This window comes from Erythrolamprus reginae, chromosome 1 (assembly GCF_031021105.1).
Source record: "Erythrolamprus reginae isolate rEryReg1 chromosome 1, rEryReg1.hap1, whole genome shotgun sequence".
Taxonomy (NCBI): domain Eukaryota; kingdom Metazoa; phylum Chordata; class Lepidosauria; order Squamata; family Dipsadidae; genus Erythrolamprus; species Erythrolamprus reginae.
In genome coordinates, this window is record NC_091950.1 from 375,226,485 (window position 1) to 375,248,488 (window position 22,004).

The 22,004-nt window shown below is 41.6% G+C and overlaps 1 protein-coding gene across 1 annotated transcript in view; it reads left to right on the plus strand.

The window, feature by feature from the left end:
• BUB1 (BUB1 mitotic checkpoint serine/threonine kinase) overlaps window positions 1–22,004 on the plus strand; it is a 62,897-nt gene that overhangs the window by 25,759 nt on the left and 15,134 nt on the right. Inside the window, exons 9-16 of the mRNA XM_070734647.1 lie at window positions 2,383–2,540; window positions 5,819–6,222; window positions 6,892–6,944; window positions 9,059–9,193; window positions 13,943–14,044; window positions 17,163–17,244; window positions 19,348–19,432; window positions 21,367–21,547. Coding sequence (XP_070590748.1) covers window positions 2,383–2,540; window positions 5,819–6,222; window positions 6,892–6,944; window positions 9,059–9,193; window positions 13,943–14,044; window positions 17,163–17,244; window positions 19,348–19,432; window positions 21,367–21,547 — 1,200 coding nt within the window. The remainder of the gene's footprint in view (window positions 1–2,382; window positions 2,541–5,818; window positions 6,223–6,891; window positions 6,945–9,058; window positions 9,194–13,942; window positions 14,045–17,162; window positions 17,245–19,347; window positions 19,433–21,366; window positions 21,548–22,004) is intronic.

Consider the following 22,004-nt stretch of genomic DNA (forward strand, 5'->3'; position numbering starts at 1 on the left):
ATAGCAAGACAGTGAAAGAGAGAGAGAGAGCAAGAGAGAGAGAAAAAAGCAAGAAAGAGATAGCAAGAGAGACAGAGAGAGAGAGAGAGCAAGGGAGAGAGAAAGACATAGAGGAAGGGAAGGAGGGAGAGAGAAAGAGAGCAAAAAAAAGAGGAAGAAAGAAAGAAAGAGGGATGGAGAGAGAGAAAGGAGGGAAGGAAGGAAAAGAGAGAAAGAGGGAGAAATAGAGCGAAAGGGAGGAAGAGAGAGGGTTTTTTTGTCCAAACTTTTCTTTAGCCCGCCCCCCCCCCCGCCCCTCCCTTTCAGTGTTCCCCAGGATTTTGAAAATATGAATAATGTGCCGCGGCTCAAAAAAGGTTGGGAAACACTGGACTAAACAATGTCATCTGGCAGGACCCAGGGGAAGAGCCTTCTCTGTGGTGGCTCCAACCCTCTGGAATCAGCTCCCCCAGAGATTAGAACTGCCCCACCCTCCTTGCCTTTCGTAAACTCCTTAAAACCCACCTCTGTCGTCAAGCGTGGGGGAACTGAGACATCTCCCCCTGCCTATGTAGTTTTGTGCATGATATGACTGTATGCATGTTTTTTATATTGGGGTTCCTTGCTTTTTAGACTTTTTAAATGTACTATTGTTATTTTAGATTCTAATGATTAGATTTGTCATTATGTATTGTTTTTATCACTGTTGTGAGACGCCCGGAGTCTACGGAGAGAGGCGGCATACAAATCTAATAAATAATAAAAAAATAATAATAATAGTGATGGATCAAGGACCCAAAGAGCCATATGCGGTTCTGGAGCTGTGGATTTATTTACTTATTTATTTAATTTATTAATTGGACTTTTATGCTGTCCCTCTCCAAGGACTCGGAGCGGCTCACAACATATAATAAAAACATAATGCATAACATTTTGGGTCCAATTAATTAAATATAAAATCTAAAACTAAAAACCATAAAAAACCAGTCATTCCCATTCAATCAGTTTCTCTCAATCCACTCATCGCAAGAATCTAATGGCTCCAAGCCTGGCGACATAAGTGAGTCTTGAGACTCTTGCGGAAGGCAAGGAGGGTGGGGGCAGAACGAATCTTCAGGGGAAGTTGATTCCAGAGGGCCAGGGACCCTACAGAGAAGGTTCGTCCCCTAGGCCCTGCCAACCGATATTGTCTAGTCGATGGGACCTGGAGAAGGCCAACTGTGTGGGACCTACCCGGTTGCTGGGATTCACGCGGCAGGAGGCGGTCCCATAGGTATTCTGGCCCGATGCCATGTAGGGCTTTATAGGTCATAACCACCACTTTGAATTGCGTCCGGAAACCAATTGGCAGCCAATGCAGTTGCCGACACCCGATACATAATGTTCTGTGCTGTTACAGAAACATAATAATCGGGATTTCTGCTCTAAATGCAGTGTCGTGTAGATTTATTATGTTGAAGGCATTGGCCATGTATACTGTGATTCCTAAAGCCTATTTTTATTGCTTTACCCAATGTTGCTGCAGACGGATGAATGGGTGGCTGGATGGATGTAAAATTAATAGACTGATAGATTTCAGGATATCTGTAACAAGTGTTATTTGACATTCTGTTTTATTTTCCTGCCACGTTGGGGTAGTAAGGGTCAGAGTTACTAAAAATGCATTTGCCTTTGATGTTAGAGGAGAGGGGGAGAATTATTTTAACAATACAGTGATCCCCCGATTATCGCGAGGGTTCCGTTCCAAGACCCCGCGCGATAATCGTAAACTCGCGATGTAGCGGCACGGAAGTAAAAACACCATCTGCGCATGCGCGTCCTGTTTTCCATGGCCGCACATGCACAGATGGTGGAGTTTGCGTGTGGGCAGCGGGGAAGACCCCTTCAGCCGCCCAACAGCTGATCTGCTCCGCAGCGCGGCAGCAGCGAGGAGCCGAAGATGGGGTTTCCCCGTTGCCGAGGCAACGGGGAAACCCCAAGATCGCTTGCCGCTTGCCCGTTCGCCCGCCCGCCCGGCTGCTCGCTTGCAGCAGCTGAGTCCTGAAGCCAGACGGCAAAGGCGAACTTCCGCGTTTGGCTTCGGGACTCAGCTGGGAAGCGGCGCTGGGGTCTTACTGGCCGCCCACGCAAAGGGGAAACCCCGGCTCCTCGCTGATGCCCGCCGCTCGCCCTCCCGCCAGCAAGAGGGGGAAGACCCAGGGAAGCCGCCCAGCAACTGATCTGCCCGGGGAACGCAAACTCCACCATCTACGCATGCGTGGCCATAGATAAAAGGGGCGTGCATGCGCAGATGGTGTTTTTACTTCCGGGTGGAAAAATCGCGATATAGCGATTAGCAATGATCGAGAGCGCGAAACTCGGGGGATCACTGTATAGTTAATGTATGGGTCTTGATACTTTCAGAGAATGAAGACAATGAGTTAATGAAAAAGAAAGAAAGGGACCTCCTTGAGCTACAGAAACTGCAGCAGAGATTGGACCAGCTCTCCCAATCATCAACTCCATGCAAGAAAGATGTGTTACAGCCAATTGCTCACCAGTCTTTGCTAAGCTCAACAAGGGTATGTTTGCAATGTGATTTATTAATATGAATATGTGTGGGTGGGTGGTATAAATCCGTATTGTCCAGTTGGTGCTTCCCAGTTTTGAGCTACGGTTCTTATCATCCATAAATAGGAACTGTAGGTTGAATTGCAGTTCTCAGAACTTCTCATCATTGGCCATAAGGGCTACAGCTTCTAGGAGATGCTGTCCAGCAACATCTGGACATATTGCTCCTGGAATACTTTGATTGAAAAAATCCCTTGTCCTAGTACAGTGATGGCGAACCTATGTCACAGGTGCCACAGGTGGCACGCGGAGCCATATCTGCTGACACATGAGCTGTTGCCCTAGCTCAGCTCCAATGTGCATGTGTGTGCCAGCCAGCTGATTTTTGGCATTCATAGAGGGCGTTTTTGGCTTCCAGAGAGCCTCCGGGGGAGGGCATCTACTCTCCTCCGGCTCCAGGGAAGCCTTTGGAACCTGGGGAGGGCGAAACACAAGCCTACTGGGCCCAGCAGAAGTTGGGAAACAGGCCATTTCCATCCTCTAGAGCAGTGATTTTCAACCTTTTTTGAGCCGCGGCACATTTTTTACATTTACGAAACCCTGGGGCACATTGAGCGGGGGGGGGGGGGAGCTAAAAAAAGTTTGGACAAAAAATTCTCTCTCTCCCTCCCCTTCACTCTATTTCTTTCTCCCTCCCTCTTTCTCTCCCTTCCTTCCTCTTTCTTTCTCTTTCCATCCCTTTCTCTTCCTTCCTTCCTTCCTCTTTTTTGCTCTCTTTCTCTCTCCCTCCTACCTCCCTCTATGTCTTTCTCTCTCTCTCCTTCCCTCCCTCTTTCTCTCTCTCTCTTGCTTTCTTTCTCTCTTGCTCTCTCTCTCTCTTTCTCTTGTTTTCTCTCTCTCTCTTGCTTTCTTTCTCTCTCTTGTTCTCTTTCTCTCTCGCTTGCTCTTTCTCTCTCTTTCTTTCTTTCTCTCTCTCTCTCTCTTGCTTTCTTTCTCTCTTGCTTTCTCTCTCTTGCTTTCTTTCTCTCTGAGCTTCGCGGCACACCTGACCATGTCTCGCGGCACATGGGAGTTGGGGGAAGCTATTTTCCTCCTCCCCGGGCATTGAATTAAGGCATGGGCACTCGCACATATGCCATAGTGCACATTCATGCTCTTTCGGCACCCGAGGAAAAAAAGGTTCACCTTCACTGCCTTAGTATCTACCTTTATCCCCCTATGAAGAATGATCAAGAATGTCTACTTCATAATGTCCATTCATAAGCAGCATTTTAACTGTAAAGGACTTAAACATTTTAAAAAACTCTTCTAGAACTATCTAACTCCAAATCTATATACAGTATGTACTTTACCTGTACAAAGTAAATTCTTCCTGCCATTTAATGAACATAGGCAACTACAGTAGTTCCTCTGGATAAAAATCTCTTTTACTGAATAATTCTAGCTTCTCAAGAAGCTAGCTATTCTAACTGTCTAGAATCTTGGATTTTCTTTATCGAATAGTTCTTTTTGTGAGTGAAATTTGGCTGTTGTTTTAATTCAATAAATATCAGTAGGGGTTACTGTTTAAATAGAATCCTTCTTAATTATGTGGGCCAAAAAAGTTATTTATTATTTTTATAATAATAATAATAATAATGATGATGATGATGATAATAATAATAATGATAATAATAATAATAATTTATTAGATTTGTATGCTGCCCCTCTCTGCAGACTCGGGCGGCTCACAACAACAATAGTAACAATATAACAAATCTAATATTTAAAAAACATCTAAAACCCATCATTAAAACCATACAACACAAGCATACCATACATAAAATATATAAGCCTGGGGGAGGATCTCAATTCCCCCATGCCTGGTGATATAGGTGGGTCTTAAGCAATTTACGAAAGACAAGGAGGGTGGGGGAAGTTCTAATCTCTGGGGGAATTGATTCCAGAGGGCCGGGGCCGCCACAAAGAAGGCTCTTCCCCTAGGGCCCGCTAGACGACATTGTTTAGTCGATGGGACCTGGAGAAGGCCAACTCTGTGGGACCTTATTGGTCGCTGGGATTCCTGTGGCAGAAGACGGTTCCAGAGGTATTCTGGTCCTATGCCATGTAGGGCTTTATAGATCATTAACAACACTTTGAATTGTGACTGGAAACTAATCGACAGCCAATGCAGGCCACGGAGTGTTGGAGAGACGTGGGCAAATCTAGGTAGCCCCATGATAGCTCTTGCGGCCGCATTCTGCACAATCTGGAGTTTCCGAACATTTGTCAAAGGTAGCCCCATGTAGAGAGCGTTGCAGTAATCGAACTTGGAGGTGATGAGGGCATGAGCGACTGTGAGCAGTGACTCCCTGTCCAAATAGGGCCGCAACTGGTGCACCAAGCGAGCCTGTGCAAACGCCCTTCTCACCCCAGCCGAAAGATGATGTTCCAATGTTAGCTGTGGATCGAAGAGGACGCCCAGGTTGTGGACCCTCTCCAAGGGGGTCAATAATTACACCCCACCCCCCAGGGTAATGGACGGACAGATGGGATTGTCCTTGGGAGGCAAAACCCACAGCCACTCCGTCTTGTCAGGGTTGAGTTTGAGTCTGTTGACACCCATCCAGGCCCCAACAGCCTCCAGGCACTGGCACATAATGGAACATTTTTCCAGTTTATGCCTTCAATATAGGAAGGGATTCACATTTGAATTAGTAAAACCTTTTTCAATCTGTTTCAATTTCAATGCAACTTTTCTTGATCTTTTGGCCTACAAATCTGTTTATTATGAAACTAGAATTAGCTGGAGTAAACATATATCCATCCTAAGATAAAATACAGAAAATAGTATAAGGGCAGACTAGATGGACCATGAGGTCTTTTTCTGCCGTCAGACTTCTATGTTTCTATGTTTCTATGAGTAATAGTACAACAGAGCAAGTAACTTGTAAAATAATGATAAAGTATATCATGCATGTAAGTATGGTTAGCGTTTCTAAAAAATAAAGTGTTGCAGATAAGTTGGCAAAATTGCCCCATGAGTACATTAGAGTAGGGTTCCCCAACCTCTGGGCTGTGGAACTGCTGAAGAGACAGGTGAGCACACAAAACTTCATTTGTGTATGTGAGGAATTTTGGTTGCCATTGCGAAACAATTTCCTCTGTTGCCGCTGGTCCACAGAATCAAAAAGGTTGGGGCACCTGGATTAGAGCATGGGAATCAGTAAATGATTAAGTATGCAAATGTCAAGAAGTCACTTAAAAATACAAGCATACAATTTTTTTATTTTGTTCTTAATTTAACAAGGGTGATCAGTGTGTACAAATGACAACAGCACAGTGTTGGCCAGAACGGATAGCGACTTCTGCAACTCAGAGTGCTCCGAACTTGAGAGCAGAACATCAAAGTTTATCAGGAGATGCTTTAACGTCCCAGCCTATTGGAAATCATCCACGAAGATCTGCTTTCAAGGAGATTGAGGGGTCTTCAACTTCTTTGATAGTAATGAGCAATGTGGCCAATACCGATGAAATTCTTGGACAACAGTCAGTGTTTGATCCTCCGGTGACAGCTCTAAGTGAGAAAGCTGTGTTTGAAACTCACCCTGATTTGGAAGAATGTGTGAATAGTCTGCATAGACTTCAAGTCAGCAATAATGATCCTGCCCAACCATCTCAAAGTATCTTCCATAATTGCCATGATGGAGAGATGTAAGTAAAAGTTAGGTTTCTCAGGTTCGGTTGCTTATTTTTTAAATCCAAAAATGAATGCTCTGTGGATAGATGGGAATTAAATTTGTTACATCTCATGGTTGATGTATTGATTGGATTATATATCATATGAACAATTCATATCGTTTGATCAATTTTTGCATATACAAATCTAACTATTTTGGTTAGATTTACCACCACAAGTTATGGTGATCTGGCTCACCAGTAACCAAGGTTATAAATTACCTTGGTTACTGGTGAGCCAGATCACCATAACTTGTTCAACAAACTCTGGTTAAACCATAAATTTAATATTTGCAGTGCTGCAGTGGGAATAGTTAGATAACCATATCTTAATGAGCTGGGAGAGGAATGAACTGGTGGTCTCCAACATTTGTATTACTAAGATCTTAATTTATCAGAATTAGTTTTAGCAATAATCAACCTGATTAAGGGGTGATCTTATTTGTGGACAACCATGGCACATTTTAAAAGCTTTCTCTCTCTCTCTCTCTCTCTCTCTCTCTCTCTCTCTCTCTCTCCCTCCCTCCCTCCCTCTCTCTCTCTCTCTCAGTACAATTCATTAGAGATATTTCAGTACAATTTTATTTTTGTAATATTAGAAGCAGATTAATATGGGAAAATTTATGTGATGATTTTTCTGAGCAGGCACGTAGATCCTCCAAATCGGAAAGAGCAACATTCCATGGAAAGGAGAGATGGTAATATATTTTCTTGCTTTCGTAATATTCTGTTTGTTCTAATCCACACTTAAGGAGATTGTACAAGGTATAATTACTTCTGCATTAGGGTGGTTTTTTTTGCAGCCTGTAGTCTGAGATCTAAAAATGGTCAAGATCTTTGAAGCTCAGTGTCATGGGGCCAGAAGGAATCTCACAGAATGGACAGTCCAAATCTGGCCAAAGCAGAAATCTTCATAACATCCCAAGCAAAAAAACAACCACCCTCCCCAATCTTTCTCTGGGATGCACATCAAAGATTCCAGGAGGCAGGCTATTTCACTGTTTCTTTATTTAAGAAACATATATCATATCTCATATTTGAAGTACAGTGGTACCTCTACTTAAGAACTTAATTCATTCCGTCACCAGGTTCTTAAGAATCAATGTAAAAGCAAATAATGCGTGCAAACCCATTAGGAAAGAAATAAAAGCTCAGAATTTGGGTGGGAGGAGGAGGAGGAAGAGGAGGAGGACAGTCGCTGCTGAAGGAAGAAGGTGAGGGAAATCAAAACCCCCCAAAACTTTAAGGTTTTAAAAAAAAAGAGGGACTCTGAGGTGGCGAGGAGGAGCACATGCCTCCCATACACCCAGCGTGAGGCTACCTCCCATCCACTGCGCCAGAGAGAGAAACCCATGGGAAATGGCAGGAAACTGGCCGGGCCTTTGTGCTGCTCTCAAATTTCCTGGGACATTTTTCTGGGCTCGGGTTCTTAAGTAGAAAATGGTTCTTAAGTAGAGGCAAAAAAATCTTGAACACTCGGTTCTTATCTAGAAAAGTAGAGGCATTCTTAAGTAGAGGTACCACTGTAATTTAAAGCAACCAATGTAAACAAGGCCCCAGACCAATAATTCTATTAGTCTCCTGAATCAGCCCCCATTCTAACCCAATACTAGAAGGAGAAGAGTCAGGTCGGGAAAGCTAAAAGGGTAGGGACCAGTAGTGGTCTGCTCCATGGACGGACTAGTGTGCAGTCCCAGTTGGAAAAATCAGGATGTACACAGAGCTGTGTGTCCCTAACGTGCCCCCATGTGAGATTCTGCTTCCGTCCATGCACCAGAAGCGAAATCTTGTGTGAAGACACGTGTGTGAGCGAGATTTTGGTGATTTTCGCCAATATTTTTGCTTTCGTGCATGCGCAGAAGCAAAGAATTGGCAAAATTCTCCAACATCTCACATGAGCATCCTTGTGCAAGATTTAGCTTCCGGCACATGTGCAGACGCCGAATCTCGCACTAACGTGTACCCATCCGCCACCCATGCATGCACCCGCCTCTGGCGGCATCTGGGAGCATACTGGGTGTTATGTTTGCAAGTTGTTAGAATAAAGGTGATCACTGATTGGATCAGGGCGACCAATAAGAAGCCCGCTAGCGCAACCAATGGGAAGCCGAGGCGCAACCAATAAGGAGCCTCCGGGCGCAGCCAATGGAAGCTCTGGCGCAAAGTCTTGAAACATTGTCACCAATCCTAGCGCTAGTAACAAAGTATATAAGGTGCGGTTTTGGCCGCTTGTTTTTTAAGTCGCTACCTGCCTGCGAGCTGGTCACTTTAGATGTTCCTGATTATTAAATAAAGAGCTGTTATCCTCTTCATCGGCCTCCAGCCTCTGATTTAACACTGGTAGTAGTGGTGTCGGGCAGCCCTTCATTGGTAGGGACCCCATAAATCTCAGGTGAGAGCCTATTCTAAAGAGCTGAGACAGTTACAGAAAAGGCATTGTCTTCAAGGTCATCGTATTTAAAGGAAGGGGCTTAAGGTCCACCCACCCTATCTAACTTAGTGGGAAAGAAAGATTAAAAACTCAGACATATGGCACGCAGGGTTTTAAAGGTGAAGCATGTTGAATTATAATGGAAATCTTTGTCACCATTATGGTGAGGACTGTCTGTATAACTTAAATATGTCATCAATTTTGGGAGCTATCTTTTTTTAAAAGGGGGGCATATCAAGCTAAAATTCAAAGAAATTTTTTAATACTCTTTCTTCCATTGTTATTGTATCAAATGTGCATTAGGAATAATAATAATAATAATCTGTAGGAGTTCCTATAAATTTAAACCTCTTGTGCTTCTGTCACATTCTCATATTGCAGTTTTGGTACCAGATAACAGAAATATGTCAGGCTTTTTGGATCAACGTCATATGACTCCAAATGCGTCAAGCACAATACAAGCAACCCCAAATAAAGTGCAGCCTTCTCCTACTGTTAACACAAAAGAAGCCTTGGGTAAGTATAAAGCCTGTTTAAGAACAACAACCCGGGGGACATTTATTTTTATAGACATTAAGATTTACTTTTATAGACGCTTAACATTGAAGGGTCTTTTCAACATTGGCGCTATCAATGTTGAAGAGACCCTTTCTGATGAATAAGTAGCTGCCTTACAATGCACACAATGGGAAAGAATTCTGGAAGTGGTGATTGGGTATAAAGGACACATATGTTTATAAAGTTTTATGCAATAGTTTCAATAAAAGTTGTTCATACTTCATTGCAATATCCATAAATACAATTTGTGCCTGTAAGCAACTCATTCATAATTCACAAGTAATATCAAGTCTTCAATTTACAGAATAATTGGGCCATAAATTTATTTTTCCAATGTTGAAGGACTAGTCTCACTAGACTTATAGCAATAAATGGACATAGAGAATCCACTTCTGCTATGTAGTAGTTTCCTAATATTACTAGTACAGTCATACCTCGTCTTACGAACCTAATTGGTTCCAGGGGGAGGTTCGTAAGACGAAAGGTTCGTAAGACGAAACATTGTTTCCCATAGGAAACAATGTAAAGTCAATTAATCCGTGCAACCAAAAAAAACCCCCGCAAAAAAAATGCTGCCGCCCGGCTGTGACCTTTTAAAACAGCCGCGCGGCTTCCCAGCTGTCTCCCGAAGCCGAACGCCAAACCCAAACTTCCGCGTTTGGCGTTCGGAGGCTGCTGGAAAGCCGCGCGGCTGTTTTAAAAGGTGACAGCCGGGCTGGGGGGCTTTCCAGCAGCCTCCGAACGCCAAATGCGGAAGTTTGGGTTTGGTGTTTGGCTTCGGGAGACGGCTGGGAAGCCGCGCGGCTGTTTTAAAAGGTCACAGCCGGGCTGGGGGGGTTGCTGGGAAGCCCCCCAGCCCGGCTGTGACCTTTCAAAACAGCCGTGCGGCTTCCCAGCCGTCTCCCGAAGCCGAACGCCAAACCCAAACTTCTGCGTTTGGCGTTCGGAGGCTGCTGGAAAGCCCCGCCACCCGGCTGTCACCTTTTAAAACAGCCGCGCGGCTTCCCAGCAGCCTCTGAACGGTTCAGAAAAAATTTGCCTCTTCTTACGAACTTTTTTCATGATACGAACGCCAAACCCGAACTTCCGGGTTTTATCGTTCGGAGGCTGCTGGAAAGCCGCGTGGCTGTTTTAAAAGGTGACAGCCGGGCTGGGGGGCTTCCCAGCAGCCTCCGAACGCCAAACCCGGAAGTTCGGGTTTGGCGTTCGTATCACGAAAAAAGTTCGTAAGAAGAGGCAAATTTTTTCTGAACCCCGGGTTCGTATCTTGAGTTGTTCGTAAGACGAGGGGTTCGTATCTTGAGGTACCACTGTATGTCCAACAAAAGAATAGCAACAGCCAAAAGCATTAAACCCTGTCTCAAAGTCTAATGTAAATAATTCTTCACAGAATATAACATCTTAGAATATACATGTTTGTTTTACTTTTTTTCTATTTAATTAAAAGCCAAATATTAAAAATAATTAGAACAATCTCCCCAAAAGTTATAAAGTTCTTCTTGTTCTTTCTGTCTTAGTAGATTTTATCAGAAAATGTAGTTAAACACTTTGTTCTCCTACTCCGTATTTGCTAACATCTGTTAGCCAGTACTGAGTTGCAAAAGAAATGGTAGATTGAAAGTGATAATTTTGTGTGGACTTTGGTAGTGTTCCACAGCTAACATACTAAGTAAATTTACTAAAGATGCTAATATTTATGTGTATATAAATAAAGTTTCAAAATATATCTTGATTGAATTAACTGACTATCCCACTAATAAAAAGCACACTTATAATCCATAAATTATACATTTAAATAACCATGACCAGCAGTAGGCTAGTAGCCGGAACGCTAAATTGCACTCACCATGGCGGCTTATAAGTGCTTTTGGGGCCAGCGTGGTTTTGCTTCTGCACCTGTGGATGTAACAAAATCGTGCATGGAGCCACAGGTGTGCCCGTGTTTCGGCAAGGTTTTTTTTTGCTTCCGCATGTGCTGAAACACGAGGGCACCTGTGGATCCATGCACGATTTTACTACCTCCATAGGTGCAGAAGCAAAATCGCGCTGGCCTTGCAAGCAGTTATGAGCCACCGCAGCGAGCGCAATTTAGTATTCCGGCTATTAACCCACCGTTGACCCTGACAAAAGTTGATAAAAATGTGAGTTAATTAATCAGTTTTTATAAAAACAGCTATGTATTTACCACATGAAAAATATGGTCTATATTTTTCAGCTGGAAAAGTAGGCTTAGCTGGTAATTTTTTTTTATCTGCCACATTACTTCCATATAGAATAGAATAGAATAGAATAGAATAGAATTTTATTGGCCAAGTGTGATTGGACACACAAGGAATTTGTCTTGGTCCATACGCTCTCAGCGTACATAAAAGAAAAAGATACATTTGTCAAGAATCATGTGGTACAACACTTAATGATTGTCATAGGGATCAAATAAGCAATGAAGAAACAATCAATATTAATAAAAAATCTTAGGATACAAGCAACAAGTTACAGCCATACAGTCCTAAGTGGGAGGAAAAGGGTGATAGGAATGATGAGAAAAACTAGTAGAAATAGAAGTGCAGATTTAGTAAAAAGTCTTTCAGTGTTGAGGGAATTATTTGTTTAGTAGAGTGATGGCGTTCGGGAAAAAACTGTTCTTGTGTCTAGTTGTCTTGGTGTGCAGTGCTCGTTTTGAGGGTAGGAGTTGAAACAATTTGTGTCCAGGATGTGAGGGATCAGTAAATATTTTCCCCGCCCTCTTTTTGACTCGTGCAGTGTACATGTCCTCAATGGAAGGCAGGTTGGCAGCATTGTTTTTTCTGCAGTTCTGATTGTCCTCTGAAGTCTGTGTCGGTCCTGTTGGGTTGCAGCACCAAACCAGACAGTTATAGAGGTGCAGATGGCAGACTCAATGATTCCTCTATAGCAGTGTTTCCCAACCTTGGCAGCTTGAAGATATTTGGACTTCAACTCCCAGAATTCCCCAGCCAGCGAATGCTGGCTGGGGAATTCTGGGAGTTGAAGTCCAAATATCTTCAAGTTGCCAAGGTTGGGAAACACTGCTCTATAGAGCTGTATCAGCAGCTCCTCCTCAGTATATAGATTGCAATTAATACAATTAAAATATCCTAAATTAACAAATGTCACTAACGTAACTTTAAGCTGCAATGGCATGGCTAACGAGGAAGATTTATTTTCTGAAAGTGTACATTTTATCTAGTGCCCATTCCACAGGGGTCAAACGTGCTGCGTCACAGTGCCATCATGTAGCGTATTGCAATGGTTTTTCCCTTCACGGACCTAGAGTGGGTGTGGCCTGCATATAAAGCATCCAGTCCCCGGGCTGCCAATTTGACACCTTTGATCTGGTAGAAGCAATTAATTACAATTTTACGTTGAATCATAGTAATAACCTGTATTATGCAAGAAAACCTGAAGTTTAATGGTTTATATGTAGCTATTTGTCTCTTCATTTCTCCTATCTCTGACTACACTTTATTTTAGTACTGGCAGTCATTAACTTCCAACTCTTTATTTAACAATTGTGAAGAATTAAAAATGGCCTCAGACTGTCAAAAGATTGCAATCTTCAGTGTGATTGCAGTCTGTTTGGCAACCTGTTCACACTAACAGCAGATTGCCAAGTGCCTCAGAATCATGTGATCACAATCACATTATGGGTTAGGGCAGTGTTTCTTAAATAGTGTGGCGGCTCGGAGCAATGCCAGAGGGGGGCGTGTGTGACCACAGGGAATATGCGTGGTCTTTCTCAATTGATTCCCCTAACCAAAAACAGGCTCCACTGAGTTCTGTGGGACTCGGTAGTGGATAAGTGGGTAGTGCAACCTTTCCCAGCCAATAGTTTGCTTGCAGCTTAAAATAAGTAAAATAATAAATATTAACAGTAAAATTCCATTGGGGTCCAGACCAGGGGGCGGGGCGTAACAGAAACACTGGGTTAAGGCAACATATGAACTCAGCCTGCGTGTAAACCTACTGAGAACTCCTATTAGAATTAAAATGCAACCTTGGACTTGGGTCTTCTTTAAAAAAAATAAAAATTAATTTATTGGATATATACATTAAAAACGGGGTACAGAAGGCAAAAGGGATATATATACTATACATTCTAACATTTATAATTTACTTATATAGTACACGTAGGCGGGGAGGAAGAAAAGAGAAAAGAGAAAAGGTAGCGGGTTGGGGAAGAAGGGAAAGGGATATAAGGGGAAGGGGGGTAGGAAATTGGAGCAAAAGGGGGGGTGGTAAGAAGAGAAGGCCAGCGTTAAAGCTGGGTCTTTCATGATTTGCGGCCTGTGATTTGAGCCCATAGTTGGTGTAAATTTCCCTAAAGTTTTATCCATATGCTTTGGATGTAATTTTTAGTGCCAATACGTATCAGTGGTTTAAGGGTTTGTTTTCTTTGTAATTTTAAAGTTCGTGTCGATCGATGTTTACAGTTTGTCGTTTCAATTTGATGTTATGATTTGTGATGTAGGTTGCTAGTTTTTCAAGTTGTTTTTGTTGGATATTTTTCTTGATGGATAATTTTTAAGTAATTCCTTTTTTTTAACCAGAGGTATCGTTTGTGGACTTGGGTCTTCATGAATTGAAACCAAAAGGTTTAAATACCTCTAATGATGTTGCCTTCCTTCTTAGATTTTTTTTTTTTTAACTTTACCTGTCGTTTACTTTTGAATTTTTCTTTGACTTATCAAGGTATCATCATGAACATGTTTGAAGTGACTTCTCTAAAAGACACTATACTTTCAGGAGATGAAGAAGAAGAAGAAGATGTTGAGGCTTTCTTTAGAAACAAAAGTAAATATAATTACCTACAATGATAAATTACCTTCGCATTGGGAATCTCCAGATGGGTTGGGTTAGTTTCCATTAGGCTGGCAGCATAGCTGCTAAATGAAAACTAATCATAAATTTGGAGCCCCAATATGCCCATGTCACACCAACACTCCGCAGTCTGCATTGGTTGCCGATCAGTTTCCAGTCACAATTCAAAGTGTTGGTTATGACCTATAAAGCCCTTCATGGCACCGGACCAGAATATCTCCGGGACCGCCTTCTGCCGCATTAATCCCAGCGACCAATTAGGTCCCACAGAGTTGGCCTTCTCCGGGTCCCATCAACTAAACAATGTCGCTTGGCGGGGTCCAGGGGAAGAGCCTTCTCTGTGGCGGCCCCGGCCCTCTGGAACCAACTCCCCCCACAGATTAGAATAGCCTCCACCCTTCTTGCCTTTCGTAAGCTTCTTAAAACCCACCTCTGTCTTCAGGCATGGGGGAACTGAGATACTGTATTCTTTCCCCCTAGGCTTCTACAATTTATGTATGGTACGTTTGTATGTATGATTGTTTTTAAAATAAGGGTTTTTAGCTGCTTTAGTATTGGATTGTTGCATGTTGTTTTTACCACTGTTGTTAGCCGCCCCGAGTCTACGGAGAGGGGCGGCATACAAATCCAATGAAATGAAATGAAATGAAATTCTGCAAAAGCTCAAGACTTTGTCTTGGATTATAAGATTTGTTAGGCAGACAAAGTGGAGTAAGTGGAGTAATCTCTGCCAAAGAGATTTAAAGCCGAAGGACCTAAAACAATTGTTCTTTTTCCTGTCCCATATATTATTAAAACATAAATTTATTCTGAGCAGTGTGAGAAACTCCCTTGTGAGATACAGAATAAATGCAATAAAGATACATGTCATATTCTTTATATTAACAAAAGTGAGGATTAATTTTAGATATAGCAGAGGATTTTTAATAAGTAGGAGTCAGATACCATATTAGCAATAATATTGTCTGTTTAGTTTCTTGTAGAGACAAACCTTTGGGATATATACATGACTAATACTGGCTTTTTAGAGCATTAAAAATAAATCCCTATGATGAGAAAATTATATATCTAACTTAATCAGAATATCTGTTTATGTTTATATTTTGAAGTGAAGGATACTTATTTAGTGGCTGACTTATGCCATTCCAATCATATGCAATGGATTAGCTGACATTCCTTCATGCTCTACCAAAATTAAAAGCAATGAAAAATAAAACAAGAATTGGATAAAAGGATCAAGGACAACAAGCAACCAAATATTTCCACTGAAGGAAAAAAATAAATTCTAATAAGATTCTAAAGACCTGATTTTAATAGCGTCTTAGAATTTCAATTGGACGAGCGGGACAATCTAAATGACTGGGAGATGATATTGTAGAGGAGGGAATAATAATCCTTTATGGTATTTGATAGAAGCATTTCTTAGGAATAGCGTTCTGGTGGACATCCTCCATTCCAGATCTTCGGGGGCATGCAAGTACTAATGGGAGAAGATGGTCTTGAATATACCAGGCCCTGAATCATGTGGGCATGGATCATTCATTCACTCACTCACTCACTCACTCACTCACTCACTCACTCATTCATTCATTCATTCATTCATTCCATTATATTTATATGCCGCCCAATTCCAAAAGGACTCTGGATGGCTCAGAATAATCACAATAATAAAAACAGTATAAAATACAACAACAGTAAAAACAGCAATTAGCGGTAAAATAGATAAATAACCCCCCCCCCCCAAATAACCCATGCATACACTCAATCATTCTTAATCCCAGGCCTGCCGGAAAAGCCAGGTTTTAACGGCTTTCTGGAAGGCCAGTAGGGTGGGAATAGTACCGATCTCTGGAGGCAGTTGTTTCCACAGGGTCAGAGCCGCCACTGAGAAGACCCTTCTCCGTGGCCCTGCCAACTGACATTATTTGGTGAATGGGACCCGGAGAAGGCCATCTTAGTGGGCTCTTATTGTCTGTTGAGAGGTATGAGGTAGTCCCGTAAATAGTCTGGCCCAGAGCCACGTAGGGCTTTAAAGGTAATAACCAATACCTTGAAATATCCAACATTTTTGCTTGCCTAGGTTGCACTGAGTGAAGAGGAGTTATCTTGGGCTGCATATAAAATATATAATATAGATAATGTATATGAATGATAAACTTCCTTTATTTTTTAATTATATCTTGTGGAGTTGTATTACTAGCTGCCTAGGACCCTTGCAGTCCTTGGGCTGCAGGTTGGACATGCTTAATGTAGGGCTTTAAAGATCACAAGCATTTTCCATCGCCAACAGAAGCCAACTATAAACACTCCCCAATTTTAGTTATAGATAGGTCATGCTCTCCCACGCTGAACTGGTTTGGAGTTTCAGCATCCTCTTGAATCCATCGCTGTTGTTTGATCAGGGAGCTGCTGATAGATGTGTGTACCAGCTTACAGACCACTTGGAAGTGCTTCAGAGAGTTCAGGAGGCAATAGCTCAAGCAGTTACAAGATACATACCTTTTGTCTATGTGAGACTTCAGTCGGCAGGGAAAATGTAAACCTATCACATCTTTGTCCAGGACCGCCTTCCACCGCACGAATCCCAGTGACCGATTAGGTCCCACAGAGTTGGCCTTCTCCGGGTCCCGTCGACAAAACCACTTCATTTGGCGGGATCCAGGGGAAGAGCCTTCTCTGTGGTGGCCCTGACCCTCTAGAATCAACTCCCCCCGGAGATCAGGACTGCCCCCACCCTCCTTGCCTTTCGCAAACTCCTTAAAACCCACCTCTGCCGTCAGACATGAGGAAATTGATTCCCCCGGGCCATTCCGTTTTATGCATGGTTTGTCTGGGATGTATGACTGTTTTTATATTAAGGGTTTTAAACTGTGTTTAATCATTGGATTTGTACTATGTATTGTTGTTGTGAGCTGCTCCAAGTCCCCGGAGAGGGGTGGCATACAAATCTAATTATTATTATTATTATTATTATTATTATTATTATTATTATTATTATTGATGATAATAATTATTATTATTATTGATGATAATGATAATAATAATAATAATAATCATCATCATCATCATCATCTTTCCTTTCTCTTTTCAGATCCAGGTGAGGCTGCCAGCATTAAGTCTAGCGTTCCTGCTGCACCATCTGCGTTTACAATTTTTGAAGATGAGAATATGGAGTAAGTTGAAAATTGTCAGATAGCCTTGTAAAGAAGTCAGTATGCAATTACCATGAAGAATGCTCTTTGTAATTGAGATTACTGTATTTATTAGAATATAAGATGCACCTAGATTTTAGCGGTGGAAAACAAGGAAAAAAGTATTCTGAACCAAATGGTGTAATAATATATTATTTAATGAAATACCAGTGTAGCAGAATACTTATTACAAACATGTATACTTTTTACAACCATGTACACTTTTTACAAACTTCAAACTTGACAGCTTGAAGACTTGTGGACTTCAACTCCCAGAATTCCTCCTCCAGTCATGCTAGCTCAGGAATGGGAGTTGAAGTCCACAAGTCTTAAACTTGCCAAGCTTGAATACCCTTGCACTCCTAATCCCTAACCCAGAGGTTTTCAAAATTGACAGCTTTAAGACTAGTGGACTTCAACTCCCAGAATTCCTCCTCCAGTCATGCTATATGGGGTAATTAGAGGGCAAAAACAGCCCCATTTCTGTGAAAAACGGGCTGGTTTTTTTGCCAGTTTCTTCACAAAAATGGAGGCATTTTTCAATGTGCCCCCGTTCATGTACCCATGCCCCCCCATTCTCCCCTCTCCCACACAAATGCATGCACGACCCTTGAGCCCCATTTTGGGCCTAGTAAGCTTCCCTTACACCACTGGAGGCTGCAAATAGACTTCAGGTAGGGCTGTTTTTGCCCTTCTCAGGCTCTCGAGGATTTCCTGGAGCCTGGGGAGGGTGAAAATGGCCTCCTCTGGCCCTTCGGTGGCTTGAAAGGCCCATTTCCTGACTTCTGGTAGATTCATTTTTCTCACTACCCAGGCTCCAGAGGCTTTCCTGGAGCATGGGGAGGGCAAAAATGGCCTACCCGGCCCTCCATAGGCCAGAAACAGCCTGTTTCTGGACTTTCAGGAGTCCCATCTTTCACCCTCCCAGAGCTTCTGTGTGAGACCTGTGCTTGCCTGGTATCCAAAATGAGCCGTGTGGAGACTCCTGGGAGGGGTGGTGATGTGGGTGGGGCCACCCACATCACCACATGCACGCTAGAGCTGACCTAGGACAGTGGCTCATATGTCCGCAAAAGATGGCTCCACATGCCATAGGTTCACCATCACGGCACTATCTATCTATCTATCTATCTATCTATCTATCTATCTATCTATCTATCTATCTATCTATCTATCTATCTATTTATTTTATTTATTTGTTTAATTAATTTAATTTATTTATTGGATTTGTAGGCGGCTAACAGCAATAATAAAACAGCATATAATAATAATCCAATACTAAAAACAGTTAAAAAGCCATTATTATAAAAACCAAACATACATACAGACATGCATAAAATTGTAAAGGCCCAGGGGGAAAGAGTATCTCAATTCCCCCATGCCTGGCGGCAGAGGTGGGTTTTAAGCAGCTTACAAAAGGCAAGGAGGGTGGGGGCAATTCTAATCTCTGGGGGGAGTTGGTTCCAGAGGGCCGGGCCCGCCACAGAGAAGGCTCTTCCCCTGGATCCCGCCAAGCGACATTGTTTAGTTGTCGGGACCCGGAGAAGATCCACTCTGTGGGACCTAACAGGTCGCTGGGATTCGTGCAGCAGAAGGCGGTCCCTGAGATAATCTGGTCCGGTGCCATGAAGGGTTTTATAGGTCATAACCAACACTTTGAATTGTGACCAGAAACTGATCGGCAACCAGTGCAGACTGCGGAGTGTTGGTGTAACATGGGCATATTTGGGAAAGCCCATGATTGCTCTCGTGACTATGCTATTTTGAAGAAAACAATATTCGTGTACTCAAGAATGTTGAGTACAATTTCCCTGTAATCACCAGTTATTTGCCCAGGAATTTTAGGCAAGCTTGGATTCAGATGTTTTGGGCAGCTCTTGTGGTCTTTTATCATTGGCTTGTGTTGGTACACAAGGGTCCAAAACATCTTGAGGATTTACAGATTACTTATTCTTGATCTGTTATATGCTGTTTTAGCAAGATCTGATTTCCTGAAAATAATTGCTCTCATGGACACTTAAATCTACTGTATGTAAAACGTTTCGTTTCAAGAATGGCTCTGAATGTTCTTCCTTCGATTTTTAGGGTCATGCAGACAGTCCCAAAGTCGACATCTATCAAAGTATTTGGTGAACGTCCCAGAGACTCATTGATTCTTCCTAAACCAAAAGTAAGCAAATGGCCTTTAATTTTTCTTCTTTATATATATTTAATGAAATCAATCAGAAGTAGAAAAATAAAATATTGAAAAGAATAACAAAAAAGAAAAATGCAAAAAATAAATGTGTGTGTATTTGTGTACATATACACAAATACACAAACACACATCCTGGTTGTCTTTAACTTACAACTGTAATTGGGATTGATATAATGGTCCTGATAGTCACAAATTGAGATACCCACATGATTGATCACAATTTATTACTGTTTTTACAGAGGTGGTTAAGCAAATCATGTTTGTATTCCAAATCCATTCTATTGAATAGTTGTTTTTGCTGGAAACCAGCAAAAAATACCAGAACCAGTACAGAATGTCAAAGATAGTAGTCACATGACTGGTGTGGAACGACCAGCTTTAAATGTGAATTGCCAAGTGGCTGAATTATAATCATTTGGCAATGAGATAATTAGGATCATAATTTTGTCTTTTCAGTTTGAAGAACTAATCCTGTGGAAATAGTAAAAGCATGGAGAATCGATGTCCATGTCCAATAATTATTTATTCATTCATTCAATTTTTATAGCCACACAACTCAACCAAGTTGACTCTGGGCAGCTTGCAATTTTGAAATGATAAAACAATTTGAACAATTTAAAAAGCATTAAAACAATAAAAACATTCACAAAACGAATACAAACATCAGCTATGATGATTAACCTGCTACTGGTAGAGCCAAATAACAACCCTTAACATATTCCGAACCCCAGGCCTAGATACATAGCCAGGTTTTTAAAGCTTTAAAAAGCCACAGGGTTGAGGTCATTGTAAACTCCAATTACCATGTCATAAGTACATAGTTCAAAAGAATGTGTGCAGTTGTAAATATTGAACTCCAAATCAAGTCAAATATAAATAGTACTTCTTTCTACGACATATTAATTTTAGGATGTTGCAAAATATGTATTTTAATGAAGCATCCTGGTGCATCTCATTTATTTTCTATATTCACAATAACACACAACTATATTGTATATAAACAATAAGGCCCAAACTATTGTATCAAATAGACTCTTTGGAGTTTGGTTTTTTTCTTGCAGATGTTTCATTACCCAACTACTGTTGGTAACATCAGTAACATCAGTGCTTGAAAGGAGTAGTGGTCTGTCATTAGAATCTTGAGAAAGGAACATCTTCTCATCTTTTTAGATCTCTTTTAAATAGAACTTCAAAAAGCACACATCTCCTTCCATGCAGAAAAAAGGATGCCCCTTATGGAATAATTAAATATTATCACAGTGTTAAATTTGATCAGTGGGACTTAGATTCACAATTTCACTTGTCTACTGCTCACTGGAGGGTTGCAAGCCAAATGCTCTTTTTCAGCACAATCAACTTCTTGGCATCATTGTGAGGATAAAATCAGAGAGGACTGCAATATCAGCCATCTTTAAAAGTATTCTTTATTTTAAAAAATTACGAAGAACATAAAAACTAAAACAAAATAATAAAAAGTGAGAAAAGAACAAAACAAAACAGAAGAACGACAAAAATCAAGAATGAAGAAAAAGAAATAGATGCTTGTGATTGATTTTGAAGTAAATATAAATCAACTTACCAAATTATCTTTTACTCTATGATTGCAAAAAAAGCTCATTCTTTTATGTTATTCAACTTTTTACTAACCGCAAATCATAAATCATATTTTCTTGTTAATGCAAAAAGTCTATGAGGTCATCCATAAATGGAGATATTGTTTGTTTTCTAAGCAAAGAAATTAATTTACTCATCTCTGCCAGTTTCATCTTCTTTACCAACCATTTTTCTGCTGTATCAAAGTTTTCCATTTCTGAATATACACAGAGAGAGGGAGAGAGGGAGAACCTTGCAGCCATCTTGAATGTTTAGAGAAGAAAAACGTTGTTGATTTTGGTTTTCCCCTTTAGGATGAAAGCCAGGCAGCAGGGGACCTGACAAGTGACTATACGGTATGGGCTAATCCATGTAACCGAACTTGTGCTCCGTGTGTGAAAAGCCCAGACGAGTTCCTTCAAGCTGCTCACCTTGCTTCCTCTACACCGTTCAATACCATTTCAGCGCCTTTAGCCCAAAAGATGCAAGTTGAAGGTAAAATGTTACACCAGGAAATTACATTTGCTGTAATGTGGGACGATGCATAATTGTAATGCTTTTCTTAGACCAAAGTACAGTGGTACCTCTACTTACGAACTTAATTCTTCTGTGACCAGGTTCTTAAGTAGAAAAGTTTGTAAGAAGAAGCAATTTTTCCCATGGGAATCAATGTAAAAGCAAATAATGTGTGCGATTGGGGAAACCACAGGGAGGATGGATTATTATTGCTGTGAGCCGCCCCGAGTCTGCGGAGAGGGGCGGCATACAAATCTGATTAATAAATAAATAAATAATAAATAATAAATAGATTAATAAGCCCTGTTTCCTCCCAAGAGATTCCTAGAGAGGTTCCACAGAGGCTTCTCCCCGCCTTTTCCGGCCCTGTTTCCTCCCCGGAGATTCCTAGAGAGGCCCCACAGAGGCTTCTCTCCGCCTTTTCTGGCCCTGTTTC